Source organism: Pongo pygmaeus, chromosome 10, assembly GCF_028885625.2.
Source record: "Pongo pygmaeus isolate AG05252 chromosome 10, NHGRI_mPonPyg2-v2.0_pri, whole genome shotgun sequence".
NCBI lineage: Eukaryota > Metazoa > Chordata > Mammalia > Primates > Hominidae > Pongo > Pongo pygmaeus.
In genome coordinates, this window is record NC_072383.2 from 78869162 (window position 1) to 78894146 (window position 24985).

Consider the following 24985-nt stretch of genomic DNA (forward strand, 5'->3'; position numbering starts at 1 on the left):
GGCACAATATTTCTACAAATCACTCAAAGCTAAAGCTAAGGCAATTAGGAGTAGTGCATCCATTTCTACTTATGAAAAACTTAACTTGGTGTTTCTAGGATAATTAGAACAAAGTAAGCTCCCTTAGGGTATGATCTACGTTTTCTTTAAACTGTTCCTTTCCCAGTGCCAGACATGGTACCATGGTTAATAAATCTTATTAGCAGTCTGACTGAAGATTTTAAAGTGATATTCTTACAACAACGTTTGCCTGTAGAGACAGATTCAATACCATATTTAATAATGGCAAGCTGTCAATTGCTTTGCCTTTGTCATGCGTGGTAATTGGGATCAACTCTGGTGCTCCTCCACACAGAACATTCGATGGAGATCAAGCCTTGGATGAAATCTCTTTTCCAGAATGCTCCTCATTTATTGAATCAGAAAGAGCCTGGACTTACCATTTGAAGGTGGTAGGAAATGGCCACCTTCAAATGGGAAGTCCAGGCTCCTTATGATGGCTTATGGTAGCTTCTGTGACATGGCTGCAGCCCCTGCCTTCAACTCTACTCTTTAGCTACAAACATGTTGATGCTATGATTTGGTAGAAGTCCATTCTATTCATATTTGTGGCACAGTGTACAATGTGTGCCTTTTTCAGATTTTAATATTGTAGCTATGGTTTGGAACTGTTTTCATGAAAATGAACTAATTTAGTTTAAGATAGTGATTCTCAACCAAGGATGATTTTGCTTGTTAGGTGACAGTTTGCAAGGTCTGGGGACATTTTTTATTGTGGTGACTGGACGGGGAGGGTGTTACTGGCCAGGATAAACATTATACAATGCACAGAATGGCCTCCCCCAGGAAGAATTATCCCATTCAAAATATCAGCAATTTCAAGGGTGAGAAATCCTGGTTGACAAATGTAATTGAGTGAAAAGTTTACATAATATAATTTTTAAGTGTTCTACTTTGAAATGCTGTCAGTTTGATAGAGCTCAGGTAATTAACTTTAAATTTACATCTTGGAAAAGGCAAAACTAAATTAAAACCTATGCCCTTGTTTATGTTCACATGGCTGAGCCACAGACAACACAACCTCCGAGTACTCAGCTGCTCACTCTCACCTGAACCATCTTTTCTGCTGCGTCAACAAGAGGCAAGATCCTTGTCAGAAACCCAAGAGTTCTTGGTAACTCCCTATTCTTCACCTCGCATATCCAGTCAATCACCAGTTCTTGTTTATAGTCCCGTTACATCCAAAGTCATTTTCAAATCTTTTCGTTTCTCTCCAAATTGCCCCTCTTCCAGTTAATACCTCCACCATGTCCCTCCAGAACTCCTAAGAGTGTCCTGGTTGATCTTCCACCTCCAGCTTTTCCTCCATGCCTTCACACACCCTATGCCCACATGTTGGCAATTGCCAGAATAACCTATATAAATTCGTGTCATTTTGGCAATTTCCTACCACTTTCAAATGTTAAGTCCAGGCTCCTTGTGATGGCTTATGGTGTCTTCCATGACGTGGCTCAAGCCCATCCCTTCAACCCTACTCTTTAGCTACAAACGTGTTGTTTCTTATATGTTTCTGTAGATGTTGTCCCTCTGCCTAGAACACCCTCCATCAACTTATTCATTCTAACATTCCATAGATAACTACTATTTATCCTTTAAAATGCTTCTTACTATATACCATTTCCTCTACAAAGGCAGAAGGTGTTGTTTGCTTATTTTTAAATTCTGAATTATTGCTACACTGCCCACAGTACCAAATGGCAATAACCGGCTAAAATTGTAATGGGGCATTTCTCCCCTAGATTGCCATCATTCCCTCTTGATTATCTCTGCTCACTTATCTAATCTCCTTCTGGACCCTAAAATAGTCAAATTTAACCACTCCTACTTCCTGGAAAGCCTTTTGCAAAACCAAATCTAGTACAGTGTCATGTTCCCTTGACTTTCAGAGGTAGAAGCTCAGAGACTGCCCAGAATCCTCAACTCTTCTGATGTCACATTTTACTCGATTTTTAAGTATGTAAGGACTACCGCATATACAGTGATTAGTTCAGAATGAAAAATCTATGTTGAAATGGTAGTGCTGGGTGATAAGATAGGTTCAGGCTGATGCTGGATCAAATCTTGTATACTACATATACAGATTTTGACTTCAGGATCTAAAGTCTTATGCTTTGGTTCTTATTCAAATTTATATTCTTAAAGCTTAAGATATGCTATATATTTACACAGTTATTGGTGTATATTCTTAAAGGTTAAGATGTGCTATATATTTACACAGTTGTTGGTGATAATAGGCACCTCTGTAAATAGAAAACATGACTTCTTTTGAGAAGTGATTTGGTGTCACTGAAGGGCAAGGTCAATAATTTACATTTCAGAGTAAGGTTGGCTGTGATAAAATTAGCAACTAATGATTTTGTATCTATGAGAGTAGAGAAAGAAACCCAAGTAGGAAAGGCCTATGATCATATGTGATGCATTCGCAAATTTATTGAAACAGCCCATACCTCCTGGCTGAACTTAGAAAGATGTAGTTCTAATACCACAATTGCTGAGACTCATTTCCCATATCTGAGACTCAGCAACCAACATTTGAGTTAAAGTTTGGTTATCTCACATGAACCTGTCAGCAATCACATGTGGCTTGTGACATGTCATCTGATTGCCATCTGTATCCATGTCTTTTTTTGAGAATATAATTAAAAACAGAACAAGATATAAATCCATTATGGAAAATTATATAAACCCTTAGACTTACCCTTGGCTTGCATTTCACTAGGTATACTCATGTAGCTGTGGCATATTAACATTCCAACCTTGCTTTAGGCTAGTGCCAACAGTCTGTAGACCAGCATAAATAAGTTAGAAGAATGTTCCTCCCAAGTTAGGCTTAAATTGAATCATTGGCTTTTCACTAATGTTTAAAGCAATCACTGGTAATTGGGCTTGGTGAGTTCCACAAAACATAAATGATGCTTTTTTGGACCAGCACAGGATTTCAAGACAAATATTCTATTCATTTGAGATAAACCACACATTTCTCAGCTAGAACAGAAGAAGGATCATTACTTGGTTTACATATTCTGTTTTTGTAAATTCAGGAAAAATATTGCAATAGGAAACATGGAGAGATGCATCTGGAAGTTTGGTGAAAGTCTGTTTAATAATAATATACAGCAAAAATGCTGTGTAATTGTGGAAGCATAAGTCTTATCTTTTAATGCTGTATTTATCATTTCTCTTTTTTATCCTAATTACTATTAGGAAAGGTAGACAGGACAGGTGTTGTTACATCAGTCCTGCAGATATAAAGACACCAAAAATTCCAATGACTTGCCCATAATCAACCCACCAATGACAAGGATCCAATTGCTTCTGAAATTAGAGTATTTATTGGGGGACTTTTATTGTCTCTTGAAGATAAACAAAAAGCAGAGGAGATAACTTAAACTGGGCGGAGAGTCTAACTCTATAGGGAGATAAAATTATAAGAAAGAAAAGACTATTATCTGATTTAAAAGAAAAAATGTATAGTTATTGGGTATTTAAAAGGTATCCAGCATAATGCCAGACACTCTTACATACTTTCTCTTATTTAATCTTTGGATTAAACCTGTGAGAAAGATATTGCTATTTTTGCTTTACATATGACAAAATAGAGTCTCAAAGAGTAAATAAACATATTATGGTTAGAATAACCTTAACTCCTGAGAAACCATAAGAACTTGAATTTGAATGAGTCCCTTTTGAAATGTTGAAAATATCAATTGACAATAAAGTAAAAGTTTGTAATTTTCATTAAATATGATGACAGAAAAAAAGGGAAAATTGCTCTCAAGTTGTTATCATATGCAATATCCTAGTCAAGTGATTTAAGGATATAGAAAGAAAATTTCAATACAAAAAATAATAATAAGCTAACAGAAAAAAAAAGTAGAATACATTTCATTTCGTAATGAACAGCCTCAGGATGTATTAGAGACTCTTGGCATATCATCATATTTCAGAATTGATTTCAGATTCCTAATGCACTTAGAGTAAAATGAAAACTTTTGGGTACCAACCTTAAAACTCCATTGGTTGGCTCCCAATCAGTTTTTCAGCCTCATCTTATCAACCACTATGTATACTTTAGTCACTTTGTTCCTTCAGCCACTCCTACATGGCAAATCATGGACTTCCTTATCTCAAGACCTTCACACAAGCTCTTTCTTATGATAACAGACTCTTCTCCTTAATCTCAGTTTAAAAGTCACCCTTCAAAGAGGCCATTTCTAACACTATTAGAAGTAGCTCCTGGCATGGTGGCTCAACGTCTGCAATCCCAGCACTTTGGATGGCCAAGGCTGGTGGATTGCTCGAGCTCAGGAGTTTGAGACCTGTTTGGGCAACATAGTGAAAGCCTGTTTCTATCAAAAATACAAAAACTAGACGTCATGGTGGCATGTGCCTGTGGTCCCAGCCACTCAGGAGGCTGAGGTGGGAGGATTGCTTAGTCTGGGAGGCAGAGGTTGCAGTGAGCCAAGATCATGCCACTGCACTCCAGCCTGGGCCACAGAATGAGACCCTGTCTCAAAAAATAAATAAATAAATATGTATATATATATTTTAAAAGTAGCTTATCTTGTTCCATTACATGGCTCCTTGTTTTCTTCTTTCCTCTCTGTAACACTTATCACAGTGTTTAATTATAAAGCCGTGTCATATTCGTGTTCTTTGTGTATTTCCCCTCCCATTCTGCTTCCTTCAGCCCACACCTTAGGAGTAAAAAAGGACTAAAAAATATCGGAAGGTCTTTGCTATGCAGCAGAATGTTTTGGCTGCATGTTTTCGCGTACTTTTTTTTTTTTTTTCTCATCAAAGACCAGGCAAGATGGGGGGGGTGGGAAGAAGGAAGAGGAGTCTGAATGGCCTTATTGACTGGATAGGCAGAAGTAGAAGGAGAAAAGTCTGAAAGTGAAAAGGGAAGAAAGAACTTGCATTGTCAGAACCAGGAGTAGAGAGGAAAATATTCTGTGCTGTTTTGAGACTAGAAAACCAACGTGCCCATGGTATGTGGACAACTGGTCCCATTCCATAGCCCTATACAGTTGTAAGCACTCTAGATTTATGAATTTACACATTGTAGAGGGCTGGATAATTTCTCAAAGATATTAATATCAGGTCCTATTCCCCAGAACCTGTAAATGTTACCTTTTATAGAAAAAAGGTCTTTTCAGATACAATTAGATTAAGGATCTTGAGATGAGGCGATTACCCTGCATTATCTCAGTGGGCCCTAAGAACTCACAAGCATCCTTATAGAGGGAAGTGGGAGATTTGCGCAGAGAAAAGGTAATAATGTTACCATGGAGATAGAGATTGGAATGAGGTGGCCACAAATCAAAGAATGCTGCAGTTACCAGAAGCTGAAGGGAGCAAGGGACGGATTCCCCAATAGCACCTCTAGAGGGAGCACAGCCCTGTTGATGCCTTGGTTTGGCGCTAATGAAACTGATTAGGGAGTTTTGGCTTCCAGGGCTGTGGGATAATATATTTCTGTTATTTAAAAACCACCGTGTGTGGTAATTTGTTATAGCAGCCATAGGAAACTAATATACATATAACAGAGTTAAAAATCCTGTTACTGTGACCAGTGTGAACCTGAACAAAATCACTGGGAGCATTTCCCTTAGGCTGGGATAACTGGTGGATATGTTACATTTATATATATGTATTTATCATCATCATCATCATCATCATCTTCTTCATCATCATCATGTTCTTACTCTCTACCAGATTATAACCCTTTTTGTTTTGTTTACCGCTCCATATCCAGGACTTAGCTCAGTAGCTGGCACATAATAATTGCTCTACAAATAATTGTTGAATGAAAGAAAAGCATTGCTAAAATAACAGCACAAACAGAAGGAAAACACAAACAATAAATGGTAAAAATAACTATGAGAAAGACTGCACCAGTAACTAAACTGAATAGTCAAATACCCATTACCAGCAATCTAAATAGAGATTTAGGTCAGTCTGATCCCATGTGTGGGAATGCTTCCCTCATTTAGAGACTTGCCCTTTAGCACCGACTAACTGTGAGTGTGTTCTGGCACTGATACACTATCAGCACAATCTCATGTATGCTCAAAGCTCAAGTTGGTCTATGAAGGAATGAGAGACCTGGTGCCCATTCTTGCAGGCTGAAATCACCAGGTGGGAATGTAGCTGTCCTAACCTGTGAACTATAGTTACCTGTGCTATTGAGATAGCACGATAATTCCCTGTTCTGCTTTTTAAATTAAAAGATCTCTTATTGTGAGCCAATTCAGAATGAAGGGGGATAGAATACTGCCTGCTCAGTGTTGCAAAATATACCAGATCATGCTGCATTGTTTGTGCTCTTCTGAAAGTGACTGGGATAAAACAACATAAATGTACTTCTCTTGGCTTTTTCACAAATGTGAGTGAAGTGTCACATGATGTCATGCTGAGAAGAAAAATTTTCAGCACTTAGAACTGAAATTTCAGCTTGCACTCCTATTTAATTATAACCTAAACAGTCCCCCACTCAGCTTCTGAAAAAGGTAAAGCATCTGCTAACAACTTCTAGGAATAGAGAGATTGTGGGAATAGCTTTACTTGAGGCCTCTTAGCTGGAATTAAGCTGGGGATCTGTGCACCAGGCCTATAGGGGAACTGAAGACTGAGCTTCTGTCTTTCCCCTCTTCATGCAAGCATCTGCTCCCCTCTAAGGGCCAAGTGGCTTTAGAGAGTGCTTGTGGACCAGGGCTGTTCAGTTAGCCGAGAATGCAAAGTGCCTGGTGCAAACTGGAATGATGCAGATACAGAACAGTTCAAACACATTCAAACCAAACTCTTCACACATCTGCAGCGGTGACTTAGAGTACTGAGCCATTTGAATCAGAGTAAATTCCTTTTCAAAACCTTAATATCTTTAGAAGTGGTTTTTAACTTTTTAAAGGTCAAAGTCTTTTATGAGTAGTTAAGAAAAACAACTGATCTCTCTCCACCAAAAATTTACTTACGCAAACCCATAAAGGCTAAGAAACCTTGATCTTTTCTACATTGTACATGAAAGTACTAATTTATTAATGGCTAAGATATTTATTTACCTTAAATTATGATTAATAAGGCCAGACTGCCTGAGTTAGAATCTCCAGTTCTGCCATTTAGTAGCTGTAGGAGTTTGGGCAAGTTGCTTGATCTCTCTCTTCCTCAGTTTCTTCATTTGTAAAATGGGACTGATAATAATAACACCTACCACTGAGGATCATTATGGGTAAATAATGAATTCATTATGTAAAGTGCTTACAGCAGTGTCTGGTATTCAACAAATATATATAGAGCTTTGACTATATACAGGGACTGTTCTAAGAATGGGGATAAGGCAATGAATACAAATTACTGCCATCATCGGAACATGCATTTTATTGTGGAACTTAAATCTTGCAGTGTAGTTCATAGCAATTAAAAAAACTTTTTGTTTATATTTTCTCTTTGTTCCGACAACAGATAAATAAGAGATTTCCCTTCTGGGATGCTGTAGCTTCACAGAGCTCGTATCTACAGTTCTAATTTTTATTTCATCTTCATCCCACACCTGACAGCCATTCTGCATAAGTAATTTGGGCTGTGAGTACTTACTTTCAACTTGATATAGGTATTTATAAAATGGAAAAAAAGCCAGATGGCAGGAAAACAATTTATTCTGTCCCATCCCTAAACTTTTATTCACTCATCTGTTATACTTAAAAATCAATTAGCAATCTGTATACACTGTATAGACAATTTTATTTAGTTTTAACTATAAAGCTAGGTAAATTCAGCTGCAATTTCCCACCAATGGTGCTCTAAGACAATGTTTGCATTTCAGAAGCAAATGAGGGCTTCTTTTCAGTATGCCATATTTTTTTAAGTCTTCATGCTTATATTTTATCTTTCTATCCTTTTCTTTCCTGTTCCTCACCTCTCTCTCTCCCATCAGTACCAGTAGAATATCACCTTTTGGACTTTCTTGCTTTATAAAAATAAATAAATAACTATAGATTTAAGGGAAGTTGAAAAGTAATGTACAGGGACATCACATGCATCCTTTACCCAGCTTTCCCCAATATTAACATCTTACAAAATCATATTAAGCCAGCAAATTGGAACTGGTACAATTCAGAGAGCTTACTCAGATTTCAGTGGGATTTGTTTTTAACATAACCAGTTATTACATTTGGTAAGCATCAGTTATGACTGTAGTAAAGGTTGAAATCCACTTTCTCACCTGCGTGCACGTGTGCCTATGTGTGTGTGTGTGTGTGTGTGTGTGTATTTGGATGTGAGTTCATGTGTGCTTTTGTGTGTATCCATTGGGGGAAAAAATGAGAGAACATAATGTAAATACTGTTAAAAAAACTATAAATTACTAAATAAATAAAACATATATTGTGTTAGATTTCTCATCTTTCCATTCAGAAAAAATGTCTTATGAATAGGGTACACAGAGCATAGGTAGAGCCTACTCATCTACCTCAGAGTGTAAGGCAGCGTGTGTGTGTTGGTCAGGGGAGGGTTATATGGTACTCTCAGCAAAATCCCATTGGAAGACATAGAATCACATAGTCACAGACTTAGAAGGGACTTTGGGGCCAACCATTCCAACTCTCTACATGGTACTTATATTTTGAAATACTCTGATCCGGTGGTCTCCTAATCTCTGATTAAAACTTCAAATGATGAGCACATTCTGCCTTATGATTTAGTCTTTCTCCATTTAGAGAGCTTTCAGTGTTTAAAAGCTCTTTATTATAATAAGATGACTACCCCATGACTTTTACACACTGGTCTCGGTTCTGCCATCTGGTGCCCCATACAATGGATGATAGCTGAAGACAGTCATCATTCCCCTAAATATTCTCTTCTCCACCATAAACAATTCAAGTCCTTCTTTAACATATTTCTCATATACAAGGTTGCTCTTCTCTGGATGAGCTTATTTTTCTTTGCAAGGATGGAATGAGCACAATAGAGTGTGAGCTTAAGCCCAGGAGGCAGAGGTTGCAGTGAGCTGAGATTACACCACCGCACTCCAGCCTGGGTGACAGACTGAGACCATGAGAAAGAAAGAAAGAAAAAAGAAAAGAAAAAAGAGGGAGGGAAGGAAGGAAAGAAAGAACAAACAGCACCCTGGACCAATCTCTTTCTGTGTTCTATAAAAGATATTTATATCAGAGCCCCTACAATCACATTATGTTTTGTTCCCCTCCCTCAACTTGCTTTATATTCCTCTTGAAATCAACATTGAAATTCCCTAAAATTTTTTTCCCCAAGCTTTGATATTTAGCTATTGCTTCCTGATTCTGCATATATGTAGCTAGTTTTTTTTTGGGCACAGGAGCAGGACTTCGTGAAGATTCTTATTAAAATAGGCCTATTGTACCATTCTATTGAGACTTTTTATATCCTGACTCTATCACTAAATATATTTATGGTTGCCGCTGGCTCCACATTGGCTGCAACCCTTATAAATAGTCCTTGAGTTCTCTCTTAAAATTGTGGAGAAAACATTTGAGCATAAAAGGGTGAAAAGGAGATCATTAGAAAGCTATAAATTCTTACTGTAACATTTTGACCTCCTATTAATGTTAAATTTTAATTCAGCATTCAGTTGTAAGGTTTCACTGAGGATTGACATAAGAAGTAGCCATACACCAAAGGCCTCTGTATTTTCTATGGAATTGTATTAGGTGGTTCAATGTCTCATTTGTAACATTCCCATGGGAAATTTCTCTTGGTGCCTAGGGATAGAAAAATTTTCTCTCCCAATGTTTGCTGAGCTGACATGAGTTTCCATCTGTTTTTGACTTCTAAGAAGCTAGGAGGAAAAAAATCAATTGTTCAATTGCTGCATTTTGTCTTTATTTTTATTTATTGATTCCCCCCCTTTCCATCACACTTTATAACCTAACATTCCATGTTAATAGTTCTGTGTGTGTATATATATATTTCTGTCCTATTTAAAAAGTAAAGAAATTATTCCATGGACATTTAAACATCTGAAAAGACATCTGATGTGATGTCCTGCTTATCTTTGATTGTTTGTCTAGTTTTATATTTTGCCTGCATTTAGAAAAAGGATATGTCATGGATCTGCTTAAATATATATATAATTTAAAGTTCAGAGAACTTATACTACAGTAGTTAAGGTTTGCTTTAGCCCTCCAAAGCACTTCCTTTCATAATTTCTCAGTTTAGAATGGCATGTTCTGAAAATCTTCCATATTTAATCTCCTGAAATGGTGCCTTATTTAAAGGCAAAAATGTAAATCATTCAATCATTTGCTAATCTTTTCTTTTTTTGGCCTTTCCATTACAGAATTTTTTTTTCATTAAATATTGTTACCTGCCTAGAATTATTTACACTGATAAAACCGCTGGGCTCAGTGTTTGTTAGAAGCCCAGAGTTCTAGAATTGGATTAACTATTATTTGTCTGACTATGAACAAGTCACTGGGTCATGAAGTCTCTTATTTACAGAAAACTGCTTTTTGATGAACAGCTGTTCAATATTAGGCATTGTTAAAGAGCACATAATTTACTTTTAAACAGTTTAAAATAGGTAGTTTATAATATATAGTTTGACTATACGAATGTGTAATACTTTAACCTTCAACTTTAGGAGCTTAATAAACCAGTCTAGGGTAGTTAGCCAGCATTATATTGGAAAGGTAACACTCTAGAGGTGGCCACTATACGAGTAGCTGTTGCACCTACTTCAATGAAAAAATGATGCTTTACTTATTGGCAAGAATATGTCAGAAATAGATTTTCTTTGGTGAAATTAGTAGCCCATTAACTAGCAAGATAAATGTTATAAATGGAACTTAACTGGTAAAATGAGAGGTTTAAATATATGTGGGATATTATAATCTTGGAGACATTCCTCACCTTTGCATGAAGATGATATAAAAATCTTAGGGAGGCCCGTGGCCTATACCATAGGATGAATGACCAAAGTTTGATCACTAAACTACCCTATTTTCAGCTGTCAGTCTAATAGGATTTCTGATTGTCTGATGCTGAATATAAGGGTAACAAAGTTGTCTCATCTGCCTCACGTGAACCTTTTTCTAAGGTTATGATTAGAACACCTAAATGGACAGAGACCTGGGGTTTTATCAAATTTATGGAAGGGGTTGTGAGTTGAACACTGCCTTCTTGCTAATAAACATTTGCTAACATATGCCTATATATGTAGCAGAGTTTGCCATAAGACTTACTTTTAACCTAACTAGCAAAAGCAGTATCACTGGGAGGTTGTTAATCCTCACCAACCTCAACCTTCACCAGTAGCTACATTTAGCTGTCAAAGGTTTGTATGACCAAATTAACACAGGATAGCTCTCAACAAACATTTTGCCTCATTTTATTCTTCATCAGAGCCCTTCAAATTAGTTACTATTCCCTTTTTTCAGATAAGGGAATTCAAGTTTAGGGGATACTAATCCATAATTATATGAATATTGAGTGGTAGAACCTTATGTGTTTGATTCCAGATAAGGTAACTGCCACCTTCCAGGTATATCAAAACATCATTGCAAGGAATGGGTAAGTAATTATGAAATGTGTACAGTGTGTTCCCTGCAAATGTTTATGTTAAACAAAGTCTATTTAGCTCCCTTATAAGAAAGTTCAAAGTCAACCACGTATTAAATTTATTATATATATATATTTATTCTTACTTTACACAATTATAATTACTGTTAATATATTTTGAGTTTTTTAAAATTTTCATACTGTTTTTAAATCTATACCTTATTTGATTGATATAATATATTCAGAGAAATTGCAAGTTCATACTCTGGGGCATAAGCCTCTGTGTGACGCAATTGTGTGACCTAGCTCTAGAGTCCTCTACAGAAAGTTCGACTCCGAAATTATCACTTGAAACATGCTTTGAAAAAGTCACAGTTATCTAAAGGTCAATGAAAAGCTTATCTCAAAACATTATTACATAGAAAAAAGTAAATAGTAATTGGAATGCTTAAGTGATATAAAATATTCATGGGTTGAGAATTTTGATATACATTAGAGGACAGCAGAATTGAAGGAATAGTTTTGGGTTCTATGAAACTACTAGTCAGTCTAAAAATAAGAAACAAATGAATAAAATTCAAGATCTGAACACAGAAGAATTTCATTCCACAGTTACCAATAAAATATCATGTTCCAATTGCATTTGATTTTGGATATTGTGTCCCAAGCATAAATCAATCTGGCCACAAATAACTGGAATTGAGTTTATATATTAAAATCCTGAAGTTCTTAGAAAAAAGATCTTAGGTTAATAGAAAGGTAACATTGATAAGTTTCTGTTTATATTTCTGAAATGTATGCTTTTAGGTAATTTATGTTTGATATAAGTGGATGTTATAGGGAGAAAATTGTTTGTTTCATAGGAAGCGATTTCTTTAGCAACTCCTTATCACAAGTGGAAGTGGTGGCATCCGGAGAATATAAGTTATGAGAAAATGTATATTCATACTTTCACTTTAAAATGTTACATATTTTAATTTACTCTAATTTCATTTAAAAATGAAAGCATATATTATGAATAGGTAATTTAATCAAGTTCTTTTTTGGAGAAAGGCTAATATGTTTTTATTATACTATAGCTGTAGATCTGGCTTCAAGAATTTTGAGGTCGGGCGCGATGGTTCACGCCTGTAATCCCAGCACTTTGGGAGGCCAAGGCGGGTGGATCACGAGATCAGGAGATTGAGACCATCCTGGCTAACACAGTGAAACCTCATCTCTACTAAAAATACAAAAATTAGCCGGGCTTGGTGGCGGGCGCCTGTAGTCCCAGCTACTTGGGAGGCTGAGGCAGGTGAATGGTGTGAACCCGGGAGGCGGCGCTTGCAGTGAGCTGAGATGGCACCACTGCACTCCAGCCTGGGGGACAGTGTGAGACCCCATCTCAAAAAAAAAAATTTTTTTTTGAGTGCATTAGCCTTTTTCATATGTGTTATTATATAAACATTAAAATTACCCTTCCTCTGTAATTAAAATGAAAAACCCACACACATTACAAAGTAAGGGGCTATATCTTTATTCTTAAAATGTATGTATTTGCTTATAGTAACTTAGGATAAAAAGTATCTTGAAATTACTGTATTCTTGTAAATGTTACTTGGAGTATTATGGGAAGAAAGGCGGCTCGTTGGATTAATTTCCTGGGATGTTTTTTCAACTCACTGATATTTATCGTAACTGAACATAATGAAATGAGACATAAAAATTAGATTGCAGCTTTTATAGGTTTAATATCCATCAATGCTTAGAAAGCTGGTTAGACATAAAATTAATATTTGTTCTAGGATTTCAATGTTGACTTCAGTAATAGCAGGGGAGAAAAAAAGAATGTGCTTAAGGAGAAAATCTCTGGTTATTTTATAAACATACCACTCCATTCACTGATAGCAGCTGGTCTCCTCTTTTGAGGCCTCCGTGTCTTTCAGCCACCCCTCCAGGAATGATGCGAGAGATATAAATGGGGGAATTTTGCTCCTTTCCTCCCATCACATTAAAACCAAGGCCTTCATCAGTCTTTGGCAGTTCAACTACTCGAGGGTGGGAGTGGCCTTCACTAGCTGCAAAAGCTGCAACTGTTGCCTGAAAAAAAAAAAGATGGTCTTTTGGTAATAAAATGAGGGAAATAAAGGCTAATCATATGCTTTGCAGTGGGTAGCTCAGGCAACTTCTCATATTTTTATAGTATTCTCCTGTGAAAGAAAGAACACAAAAAGCAGAGGACTTTCTTCATTTAGATGCCATCTAGGATTTCTTTCTTTGGTAAAGTCCCACTCATCTATTTCCAGCTTCCTAGGGCTTATCTGGTATGACAGAATTTTCCTGTCTTCATAAAAATCCTTTCCAGTTACCTTGGTTAGCTGCAATTCTTCCTATTCCTGGAGTCCAAATAACTTTGTTATATGTACTATCTACTATTATAATTATTTTATACATGTGTTGACTATGAGCACCTTAAGAGCAGAGATGGTGTCTTGCACTCTTTTGTATGACACACAGTCTAATCTGGTGCTTGCACATAAAAGTTCATAAGTATTTTTTTAATAAATTGAAGAGCACTTGTATGTATACATACTTTCGAATACATATGTAATCTTGCTATTGCCAACCCAAAAGCTTAGCAAATTTAACTTTTTTAAAAAATTAAGGATGTCTTAAAGAGAATGAAAACTAAAATAAAATAATAGATTCAAACAGATTATTGTTAGTTTATACCAATATTCCATATTATTATTCCATACTGAGAAATCTTATCTGGAACAGGATTTTTCTTCCTATATTATACATTAATATTTCAATTATTATAACAAAATAGGCAATATGAAGTCAATGGTTTTATACCTAGATATACAAAACATCATTTAATATGGACATAATTTGTTTTAAAATTCATGTACTGATTTCATTAAATGAGTTCAAGAAAACAACTTACCATTAGTTCCCACTAACCCCATAGAAATAAAATAACAGCACTTAGGTAGTTTCTATCAAGAAATGATTCTCTGCCTGCTTATCTTTCACTTTTATTAATTCACCTTGACCACAGTTGATTAGATGCCTGCTAAAAGTGACTTACTCAACACTGTGAAAATATTTATTCCCAACGACTGTACATTCTTTTCCACACACAGCATTATCACATCAATTTAGCATTATGCTACTGTCTGCATTTAGTGAAACGTAGTGAATGACATGAAAACAATGGCTTGTTTTTAGCTACATGCATTTGCTCATGCAAACCTCATTGTCATGCATAGATTTTAATGGCTGACATGGATGCAATGCAGACAGCCCAGAAACAACCAGAAAATATTGTGCTATTGCAACATTGTGCTGCTATCCTGCTGTTCTACATGAATAAGAAATGAGAATGGTAAAACACTACACAATTCACTTTCCCCTTAATTAAACCACGTAGGGATCATTTTTCTGTGTGTGTTCCACTTCAGTACAAGCAAAGCATGACATAATGATAATAACACCCTCTTTTTTTCCCTGAGTTTAAACAAAACAAAACAAAACAAAACAAAAAAATCTTACAAATCTACAGTGTTCAGTTACAGAGTAAAAACTAAAAAATCAAGAGAGAAACTAAACAAGCGTTGATGTAACACAAAGGAATTAAATGGAAAATTGTACTCATTTTCAATAGTTATTTCTTATATATTATTAGAAAAATAAAGTATTTTTAAAAGCAAGTCATGTTTCTATTATAACATTTGTGTGTTTGTAAAAGAAGAGCTGCATCAGTGATTTTAGTTTAAAATTGGTATTTCCTAATGGCCTATTTTCCTGATAATTTCCCGATCCTATCGGTATAACATTTCCATTAGTAGAGTCTCTACAATCTCTGGATTTGAGTCTTTAAAGGGCAGATGTGGTCACTACCACAAAAGGTGACAGGCGTTTTCTATAGGTCTATGCCACATCCTTTCAGCAAGTTACCCACTGCTCAGCTGAATACACGGAAGTATGCTAGATCAGTGGGTGTCAGGTGAATTCTTTTCCTGTCTATTTGAAATCAAATCTTTAGACCGGTGCAAATAAATCTTCATGCACTGAATACGATACAGGTTCTTTTGGATCAGAAGAATGTGTCTGAAAATCATATAGTATTTCACACAATGAACCAGTAGATTTGCTTGTGCCAAATGGACATTAAGTGAGTTTAATGAAATCATTCTCCTTTCTTAAGCTACAGAAGCAGCAGAAACGTTCAATTTTCCATTAGGATTTTTACCTGAGAAGTAGTACTGGTTCTAGACTCTGGGCTGCCACTGATGTCTAAATTCTCTTACAGTGTACACACGAGAATACCTGAAACACACACGCGCACAATCAATTACTAGATAACTGGGGTCAAGTATATTTTTAAAGTTACTCAAGCCTTACCTTTGCTGTTGCCCTCGCACGGAATTCGGGACAGCCATTAACAGTTATCGTTTCATGCATATATTGATACACCTAAAATGTTCACATAAAAAGAAGAATGTGTAAGAACATTAAGTATAATAATTATTTTATTGCAGAAAGAAAATTATATTTTCACTGTAGGAAGAAACTTCTCTATTGCAAAATAACATAGGTCTGATGTTTAGGAATGTACCTAATAGCACTCCTTAAACAGCAGATATTATTACTCATTGTGATTTTAGATACAGTTACAGAAATCATTAAAATGTAGTAGAAAAAATTGTTTCTTGTAAACTTCCAGGGATGGGATTATAAAATCTTTGTATCTATGGTAAAATAAATTGCTTAATCTTAAATTAAAGTACAGAAAAAAAACTTAAAGGATGCCTTGAGGAAGATGTTTGGAAAAAAGTAACAAGGTTAAATGTGTTGGACTATATGTTCATTTTGGATTTAAATAGTATACGTAAAAATTTATTGCATAATGCATAGCAATAAAAGTCCATTTGGTACTAGGCTAGAGTATTTTTGGGGAGTGATCCATTAGCTATTTCAGTAAAAAAGGAAAGGCAAAAACTGCAATCGAAGGTTGAAAGGTTTTTTTCTTCCTTTATATTAATCTTATTTTACATGCTTAAGTCAAAAATTAAATAAGTGAATCCAACATTTGATTAATTCACCCATTCAACAACTATTTGTTGAGTGTTTGGGACTAATCTCTTCCCTACATTTTTGACTGGCTCATAATTTCTCAAATACATTTGGTTGAATCTCCACTAACGCTGACTCATCTTTCCCAGGTGACATGGTTAGAAGGAAATTGACAAAGTAGTCTGTACTAAAAAGGGAACAGTGCAATTCAGAATCTAACTTTTAGCTCTGAATCTCCACTTAACAATTATGAGGTGTTCAATTTCTATGGGAAATCTGAATGGGCACAGGAACAAGTTTCCAGAAGATCATTTATGGAATCTGAGATATGTTACTGCAAATTCTCCAGGTTACCTGAACAGCTGCTAAACGTACTTCCAGATTATTTCCTTGGAAATGCATTATTTTGTTTCATAGAGACAGCCTTTCCAAAAATAAATTCTACTATTTGCTCTAATAGCCCATTTCAGAGGAGGATTTTCCCTGCCCTGCTTCTCTTGTAATAAACTCTCTCAAATCTGACCCTTCATTCCACCCTAGCTCATTATCTCTTGCTGAAAACATTGCATTAGTGACTTAATTGGGTCTCCCTGCCATCAAACAATATACACTTTGGTGATCATCAAGTACCTACCTGACCATGTCCCTGCTGTGCTCTTGGCTGTCTGCTGCCCTTACTGCAAAGGTGATAAGGGCAAATACCTACAGGAGTCAAGCCACAGATAATAATGCCGAACTCAGCTTTCTCTCTAGTTCTATTTTCCTGTTTTCTTTTCTCCACCCCCACCATTCCTCAAACATATTGAACTCTCCAAGTTACCTAGGTCTCTGCACATGCTGTTTACTCTGCTAGGAATGCCCTTCCACCTGGCAGACTCTTATTCATCCAAATTTAATATGATGATAAAAGGTCAAATTCAAATATTGTCTCCTTTATTAAATGTTTTCTGCCTCCCTCAAGCAGAGTGAGTCTTTCCACAGTTCCTGGTCATCTGAATTTGTTTGAAGTTATTTTGGTTAACATTGCCAGGGAAAGTGACTTTGCCTGCATTCAAGGATGTTTATGAAGACAGTCATTTAGCAAATAATTGGAATATTGTCATCAATTGAATAAAACAAAAGGTAATTTTGTAAGTGCTGGAGATAAATACCTGTACCTAATAAATATCACAAATTAAGAATAATTAGCCTTAAGATTCCAAATTGATTTTGAATTAGAAAGTGGGATATTCGAGGATCAATACTGTGTAGTAGATAATTTCACAGACTCTGAAGATGGCTTGGAAGCAAACCATAGCTGTACTATTTAATTGTATGATGTTTGTCAGTCACTTGATTTCTCTGATCCTCAATTTCCTCATTTTAAAAATGTGCCTTAAAATAGTAAGTAACTTCTAGGTCTGTTATAAGATTAAGTAAGATAAGAACAGTTTGCCATGTTTAGTATGTTTCCAAAAGTTAGCTATCATTGTTAGGCTGTTGCTGGCATTTGATGTTTCTCATCTTGTTTGACCATGGATCTTTTGGGGAAAATCTCCTAAGATGAGCAGTTTGTGAACACGCTTTACATAGAATTGATCAAGGGCTGTAGTTCTCAACTGGCAATAGTTCTCAACTGGGGACAATGTTGCCCTTCAGGAGACATTTAGCAATGTCTGGAGGCATTTTTGGTTGTCATATATGGGATGCTACTGCATCTAGCATGTGGTGGCCAGGGATGCTGCTAAATTCCTACAATGCACAGTGAAGCCTCATAGAACAAAGAATTATCTGCCAAAATATGAATAGGGCTGAGATTGAGAAATCTTGATCTAAGGAATTAAGCTATACCTTTTCTTCTTATATGCAATGATTGGTAAGCTGTAAAAACAGACTGGGATAGCACTGAGTAAAGGCTCTTGTAAAACATTCAATAAATATTTGTTGGAGTAAATTACTATAATTCTGATATATATTTAATGAGAAATCACCATGGGCCAAATGTAATGCTAAGCATTTTATATCTGTGAGCTCAGTTGATTCTCCTAACTTCTTATTTGGGCGCTCTACACACAAAGACACTGAGACACAGAGGTAGGAACATACTGATGACCACACAGCTAATTCGTTGCAGATTTGGTACAGCAACTCATCTCTATCTCCCTTCAAAAGCTTTCCTCTTTCAACCATGTCAGACTTTCTTATATTAAAACAGCATCAGATCATTACTATTTTGGCAGCATCAGTGTGAAAAAAAACTTGCAGGTGTTACGAGCATTTCTTTATATTTTGAATAAAGGAATCTAGGTTTTATATAGTGGCTACCGTTAAACAAGTGAGGGCTGCAAATACACAATGTGACAATTCTGAAACCAATGAATTCATTAGTCCAGAGTGAAATATCATTTTAATCTTCCTTATGATTATAATATATGAAGATTTAGTGGAATGAATCCAATATAATTGCTAGTATTTTTTTTTTTTTGTCTACAAAACACAATAGATTCTGATTAGCTGGTTTTCAAAAGTGAGCTGAAGAGGACATGATCTGGTTGTAGAGTCAGGTCAAATCCTGGAGATATTAATTCTATTTCCATTAGCTGTGTCACCTTATGAACTTCCTTAGCCTCTCATTTCCTAAGGCACAAAATATATCCATGCCTATCTTACTTTTCAAAGACAATTTTTAAAGTATTTGTAAAAATCTGAAGCAAGTTTTCATGGAAAGCCAAAGTATTTTACCAGATACCCTGAGAGAGTTCTTAAAGGGAAAACAGAAAATAGTTGTATGTGCTTTAATGAGGGGCTTATAGGTGGGGCTCATAGACTCCTGAATCCTTTGGGTCCCAGAATGTATGACAAACTTCAGCTACAGCATTTGTAAGCACATTTTATTGGTAAAATGGGTTTAGTTCCTACTGTAAGCGAAATAATTGATAGAAACTCATAGAGGTTTTACCTTATATCTCAGCATTATTGATTTCCTAACGTTGAATAAATTGCACAGATTCAATAGCATTTTGCATGTTTAGAACTTATTCCAAGCTACTGAAAATTGAAAAAGATTAACTTAAAAAAGCAATAAAATTATAGTGAATTGGTTCAGAAAGTTCATTTATTCATTTGTTCAGCTAACATTTATTTAGGAGCAATTCTAGTCAATGTGTTAGGCACCCGGACTAAATTATGAAAGTAAAAAATAATGGTTGTTTTTAATTAGTGTTTGAAACAATATTAATTTTCACTATAGAAGGGCTGTTTCCAGTTTTTTAAGTGAAAAATTTCCATTTTATTTTTCTTTATATTTAAATGAAAATAGAATACTTTTTCTGGATGGAAATTTTATCCCTGAGAGAATAACAAGTATAAATGAAGTACAAGCTTCACTTTAATTTATTTACCAAGTTTACACACACAGGTCATGCAAACATTATCACAATATAAACTTTACATTGCATAGTTCGTCTTGATCTTGAAAACCCTAATTGGTACAGAAAGGTAGGTAAGAGATGACAAGCCTTATTGTGAGTTTCTCATTCTGGATCTCTTTTCTACATGACTTTAAGTAATGTACTATCTGTGTACCTTAGTTGTCTATTACGTAAAAGCTTATATTCAAAGAGGCAATCAAAGAAGATAAAGTATGTGACTTCATAAACCATAACCCATTATTCTTATTATGCTTTTATTCTAATAGCTGCTATTATTTCTATTATTACTATTATATATATACACAAGATGCAATTGGAAAAGTGCCTTTAGAATTTAGTTGCTTAGCCAGCAGCAAGTTTGAAAAAACTTTGAATTCAAAGCTAGATTTTGATTGTTCTCTCTTCTACTTTTATAGTAGAGGTTTATTGCCTTTTGTATTTTGATGTTATTTAAAACTTTCTGCTGAGGCAGACACTAGACAGACTCATCTCACACAATCCTCAGTTTCAATCCCCTTCTTCCAGTATTGTCTGACCATATGACCCAGTTCTGTCTGATGGCAATTCAATCGGAAGCAGGTGAGAAGCTGCTGGGAAAGCGTTGCTCTCGTGGTGCAAGTGCTGTCTTTTCCCTGTCTTCTACTACTTGTCTTGTGTGTGGATATTATCAGCTGTAGTGGCAACCTTCAGCTTCAGAGAGAAGGACCAAGGAAGTGTACAGATGTCAGTTCTGATTACATGGAACTTCTAAATGCATGCAAAACACCTGCCTATCTCTGAATTTGTTATAACGAAGAAAAGCATTCTTGTTTAAGCCACTACAGTTGGACTTTCTGCTACTTTCAGCCAAGAAAGTTCCTAATTGCTATATTCCTCAAGTAAATGTTATATAGAACTATGCTATCTTTAGGGTCTCTTTTCTTCTGTTCCTTCCAATTCTGAAACTTATAATTTTGTCCATCAGAAATTAGTGCAAATTTATTAATATGAGGGCCTACAAACCAAAAAGCCTAAAATCATAGTTAAAAAAAAAAAAGAAACTCTTTGAAAAACACTGTTAAAAAAATGAAATGACAAGCCAACTGGCAGAAAATATTTGCAAAACATATATCTGATAAAGGCTTCATACCCAGAATCTATAAAGAACTGTCAAAAGCCAAAAAGTAAACAACACAATTAAAAATGGGTCAAGTATTTGAACAGGTACATTACCATGGAAGATATATGGGTAGCAAATATGAAAAGATACTCAACATCATTAGTCACCTGGGAAAATTCAAATTGAAACCATACTTAGATACACCTACACACTTATTAGAATGTGTAGGCTAAAAAAAAAACATACTGACAATATCTAGTGTAGGTGAGAATGTTGGAGAACTAGAATTTTTTTTTCTGTTTTTGAGACGGAGTGTCACTCTGTCACCCAGGCTGGAGTACAGTGGCACTATCTCGTCTCACTGTAATCTCTGCCTCTCAGATTCAAGCGATTCTGCTGCCTCAGCCTCCTGAGTAGCTTACAGCCATCCACCACCACGCCCAACTAATTTTTTTGTATTTTTAATGGAGATGGGGTTTCACTATATTGTTCAGGATGGTCTCGAACTCCTGATCTCAAGTGATCCGACGGCTTCGGCTTCCCAAAGTTCTGGGATTACAGGCATGAGCCACTGCGCCCTGCTGAAGAACTAGAACTCTTGAACATTGCTAGTGGAAATACAAAATGGTACAGCCACTTGAGAAAACAGAGTAACAGTTTCCTGCAAGATTTAACCCACATTTACTGTAAGATCCACTCATCTGCTTCTAGCTATTTATCCAAGATAAAGAAAAAGTTATATTCATACAAAAACAATATGGAAATACTTATAGCAACTTTATTCATAATTGGCACAAATGAAACAACCCAAATAGCCTTCAGGTGTGAATGAATAATTAACTGGTTCTATAGCCATACAATGGACTACTTGGCATTAAAAAGGAACAACTGGCTGGGCACAGTGGCTCACATCTGTAATCTCAGCACCTTGGGAGCCTGAGGCAGGAGGATCACTTGAGCCCAGGTATTCTAGACAAGACTTGGCAGCATAGTGAGACCCCATCTCTACAAAATTTATTTAAAAAGGAACAACTACTCATATATACAACAGTGTAGATGAATCTGAAATGCATGTTGCTAAGCAAAAAAAAAAAAAAAAAAAAAAAAAGCCAGACATTATAATGATTTTATGTGACACTTTGAAAAAGACAAAACAATACGGATAGAAAGCAGATCAAAGGCTGCCAGAGGCTAAGGGTGGGGACCAACAGATTACCAAGTATGATGAAATTTTTGGGAATGTTGGAATTGTTCTTTCTATATATTCATAATCATGTAATGATTACATGATTGCATGTGATTATTACAGCTCTTAGAACAACACGCTAAAAAGTAGAACTATTACTGTCTGTAAATTATACTTCGAAAGACTGACTTTTTAAAAAGCAAAAAATATTTTTTAAGACATAGGAAAGCAGAAAATATTTTAAAGAGATGAAAATATTCAGAAACTTAATCATGATTTCAGAAGCTAAAAGTAGGGGTTTGAAACGTAAAGACATATATACCTAAGAATGTATTTCATATAATAATAACATGACATTCATCCTCATTCCACAAAGTTTATCAGCATGGAAAACAGTAGATATATTTAATGGATAAGAACATCTCTTTAAAACATAGGATGCTCCAGAGATTTTGTAGTGCCTCGTTATAGATGGGTTGGCTGTTAAAATGTCAATAGAATTACAATTAGCATCATATAAACCCCTCTCTATCAATGACTGGAAAAAAAAAAGTAAATGCTTCAACAACAAAATGACATTAGACCAAGTTATCTCAAGAGGGAAAAAAGTGAAAAGACATATAATAGGTATTATCAGAGCAAATGAAAGGACACATGGGAAAATGATGAGGTCTAAATCTTAGCACATTAAGGTGCATTAAGCCTTGTTAAGTGTATGGCTTTTCTTAAAAAGCAAGTCAGAATGGTTTTTTAATAAGAAAAAACATAAAAATTAAGATTAATATCTATAGCTATCTATACATTTTTAATGGATTTCTTGATTTTTCTGATTGGGAAACTCAGATAAGAGATGAATAAAGAAAAATTATTTGATGTGGTATCTGACTTTAAAATATTTTAAAATCTTCATTATATTAAAAATAAAAATTTAGCTCCCCACACTCTTTTACAATTATAGGCCACCTGGGTAGTTGGACAACATTCATAATATTAAGCCATAATGTATTTATCATAATATAATAATACTGCAGGCTTCTTGAAAGCAGATTTTAGGCCAAGGGAGGTATCTAAAATGAATTTGGGGATCATTTGAGGCTGTAAGTTTAATCGCATTCAGTGGAATGGAGTCCATGCCTGCAAAATTAAGTGCCCTGATGTAAATGTACATACTGTACTTGATGTGACTAGAATAAAATAGAAATAGAGCTTAAGTCACCAACAATTTGGTCTTCTTATTTTAGGAAGTTTTGTGAAAATAACTGATTCATCTACTAAGGAAGAGATGTTTTAAAAATATCTATTTATTGTCTTTTCTCCTTTCATTTTGAAAACCTGGCAGCCACATATAAATTTTTATATATTTAAAGCTATAGCTATCCATATAGCTTTCATATATCTTTTCTATATGCTTTTGTAACTGTGGAAAATATTGTTCAAAACTGTAGTGTTAGAACTCCTATAAACTAAAAAATTTAGGGTATGGAATTCACTGCCTGCGGCCAGCCATTTTTTGCAAAAAAAGAAAAAAGAAAAATTAAATGGCAATGGTACAGACTGTTTACAAGTCATGTCTACTACAGTAAGATCGTCAAGGCTCAAATCGATCCAGTGAAAATCCAAGAAGGATAGAATTTCCAGGGTACTATCTTTCTACATTTCTCTGCAGCCATCAACTTTGATGAAAACATGTCACCCGTCGGACAAGAAAAAATACTGACAGGTATAAAGAAGCAAAGGACAACATCTTTATTAGGTCAAAATGAGTTATAAAAGAGGGCTCCACCATTAAAGCAGATATTTGATAGTATTACTGGTAAAATAAATGTGGCAAATTGGTTTCACCAGTTGACAAACTCTAGGAATAGGTCAAGGTCTTGGAGAGGAAGCATTCCTCCTAGGTTCAGTGGTAACTGTACCACGTGAAATACTATTTATGTCCTCAAACAAGGACGAAAACAAATGAACTCTCCAGTTTTTAGTCACAAAGGACATACAAGACCTTCGTGTAGGCTGTTAGCTCCATTACTTTCATTGGTATTTTAAACCATGCTGATGCAGTGTAAAGTGACTTTGGCTACAAAGTGCTTCCTTTCAGCACTGAAGAAGAAACTTCAGTTAACACTCATTAATATATCACTATTGTCTTCAAGAAACAAAATCAGCCTACCTCTAGAGCCTACTACTTCAGTCGTATCCTGACAAGATGTATCTGACAGCCAAGTTATTAATAGGATGGCAATACTTATAACTAAAAACAAAACAAAACAAAAACTCCACTGAATTTGACAATAGAAAACAAATGTGATGCAAATGTGATACTTTGGGATTAAAAACTTCCTGCCCACTGGCACACATTTTAGCCTCTGCACACCTGTTTATTGGTTGCCCCAATATCCTTATGGAAGGAAGATCTTCCCATGTGATTGATCAGCATGCAGGAACTGTACAAGGTCATGGCTTTACTAGTGGTATTGATAGTGTCTCTCAAAGGTTGGCTCTGTGAGCTACACCTTCTTCTCTTTCTGCATCCATGTCACAAGAACTTAGGTGGGGGTTCCTGCTTGGAGCCGATATAGCTAATCTTCTCATTTTATATTCCACCTTCTAGGCCAAGCCAGATATCTTAGATTCAGAGTG

General features: G+C 35.5%; 1 protein-coding gene across 1 annotated transcript in view; it reads right to left on the minus strand.

The window, feature by feature from the left end:
- Window positions 1-24985, minus strand: part of LIN7A (lin-7 homolog A, crumbs cell polarity complex component) — a 148702-nt gene that overhangs the window by 34926 nt on the left and 88791 nt on the right. The window contains exons 3-4 of the mRNA XM_054444644.2: window positions 15982-16053; window positions 13462-13671 (exon numbers count right to left, since the gene is read on the minus strand). Of these exons, the coding sequence (XP_054300619.1) occupies window positions 13462-13671; window positions 15982-16053 (282 nt within the window). The remainder of the gene's footprint in view (window positions 1-13461; window positions 13672-15981; window positions 16054-24985) is intronic.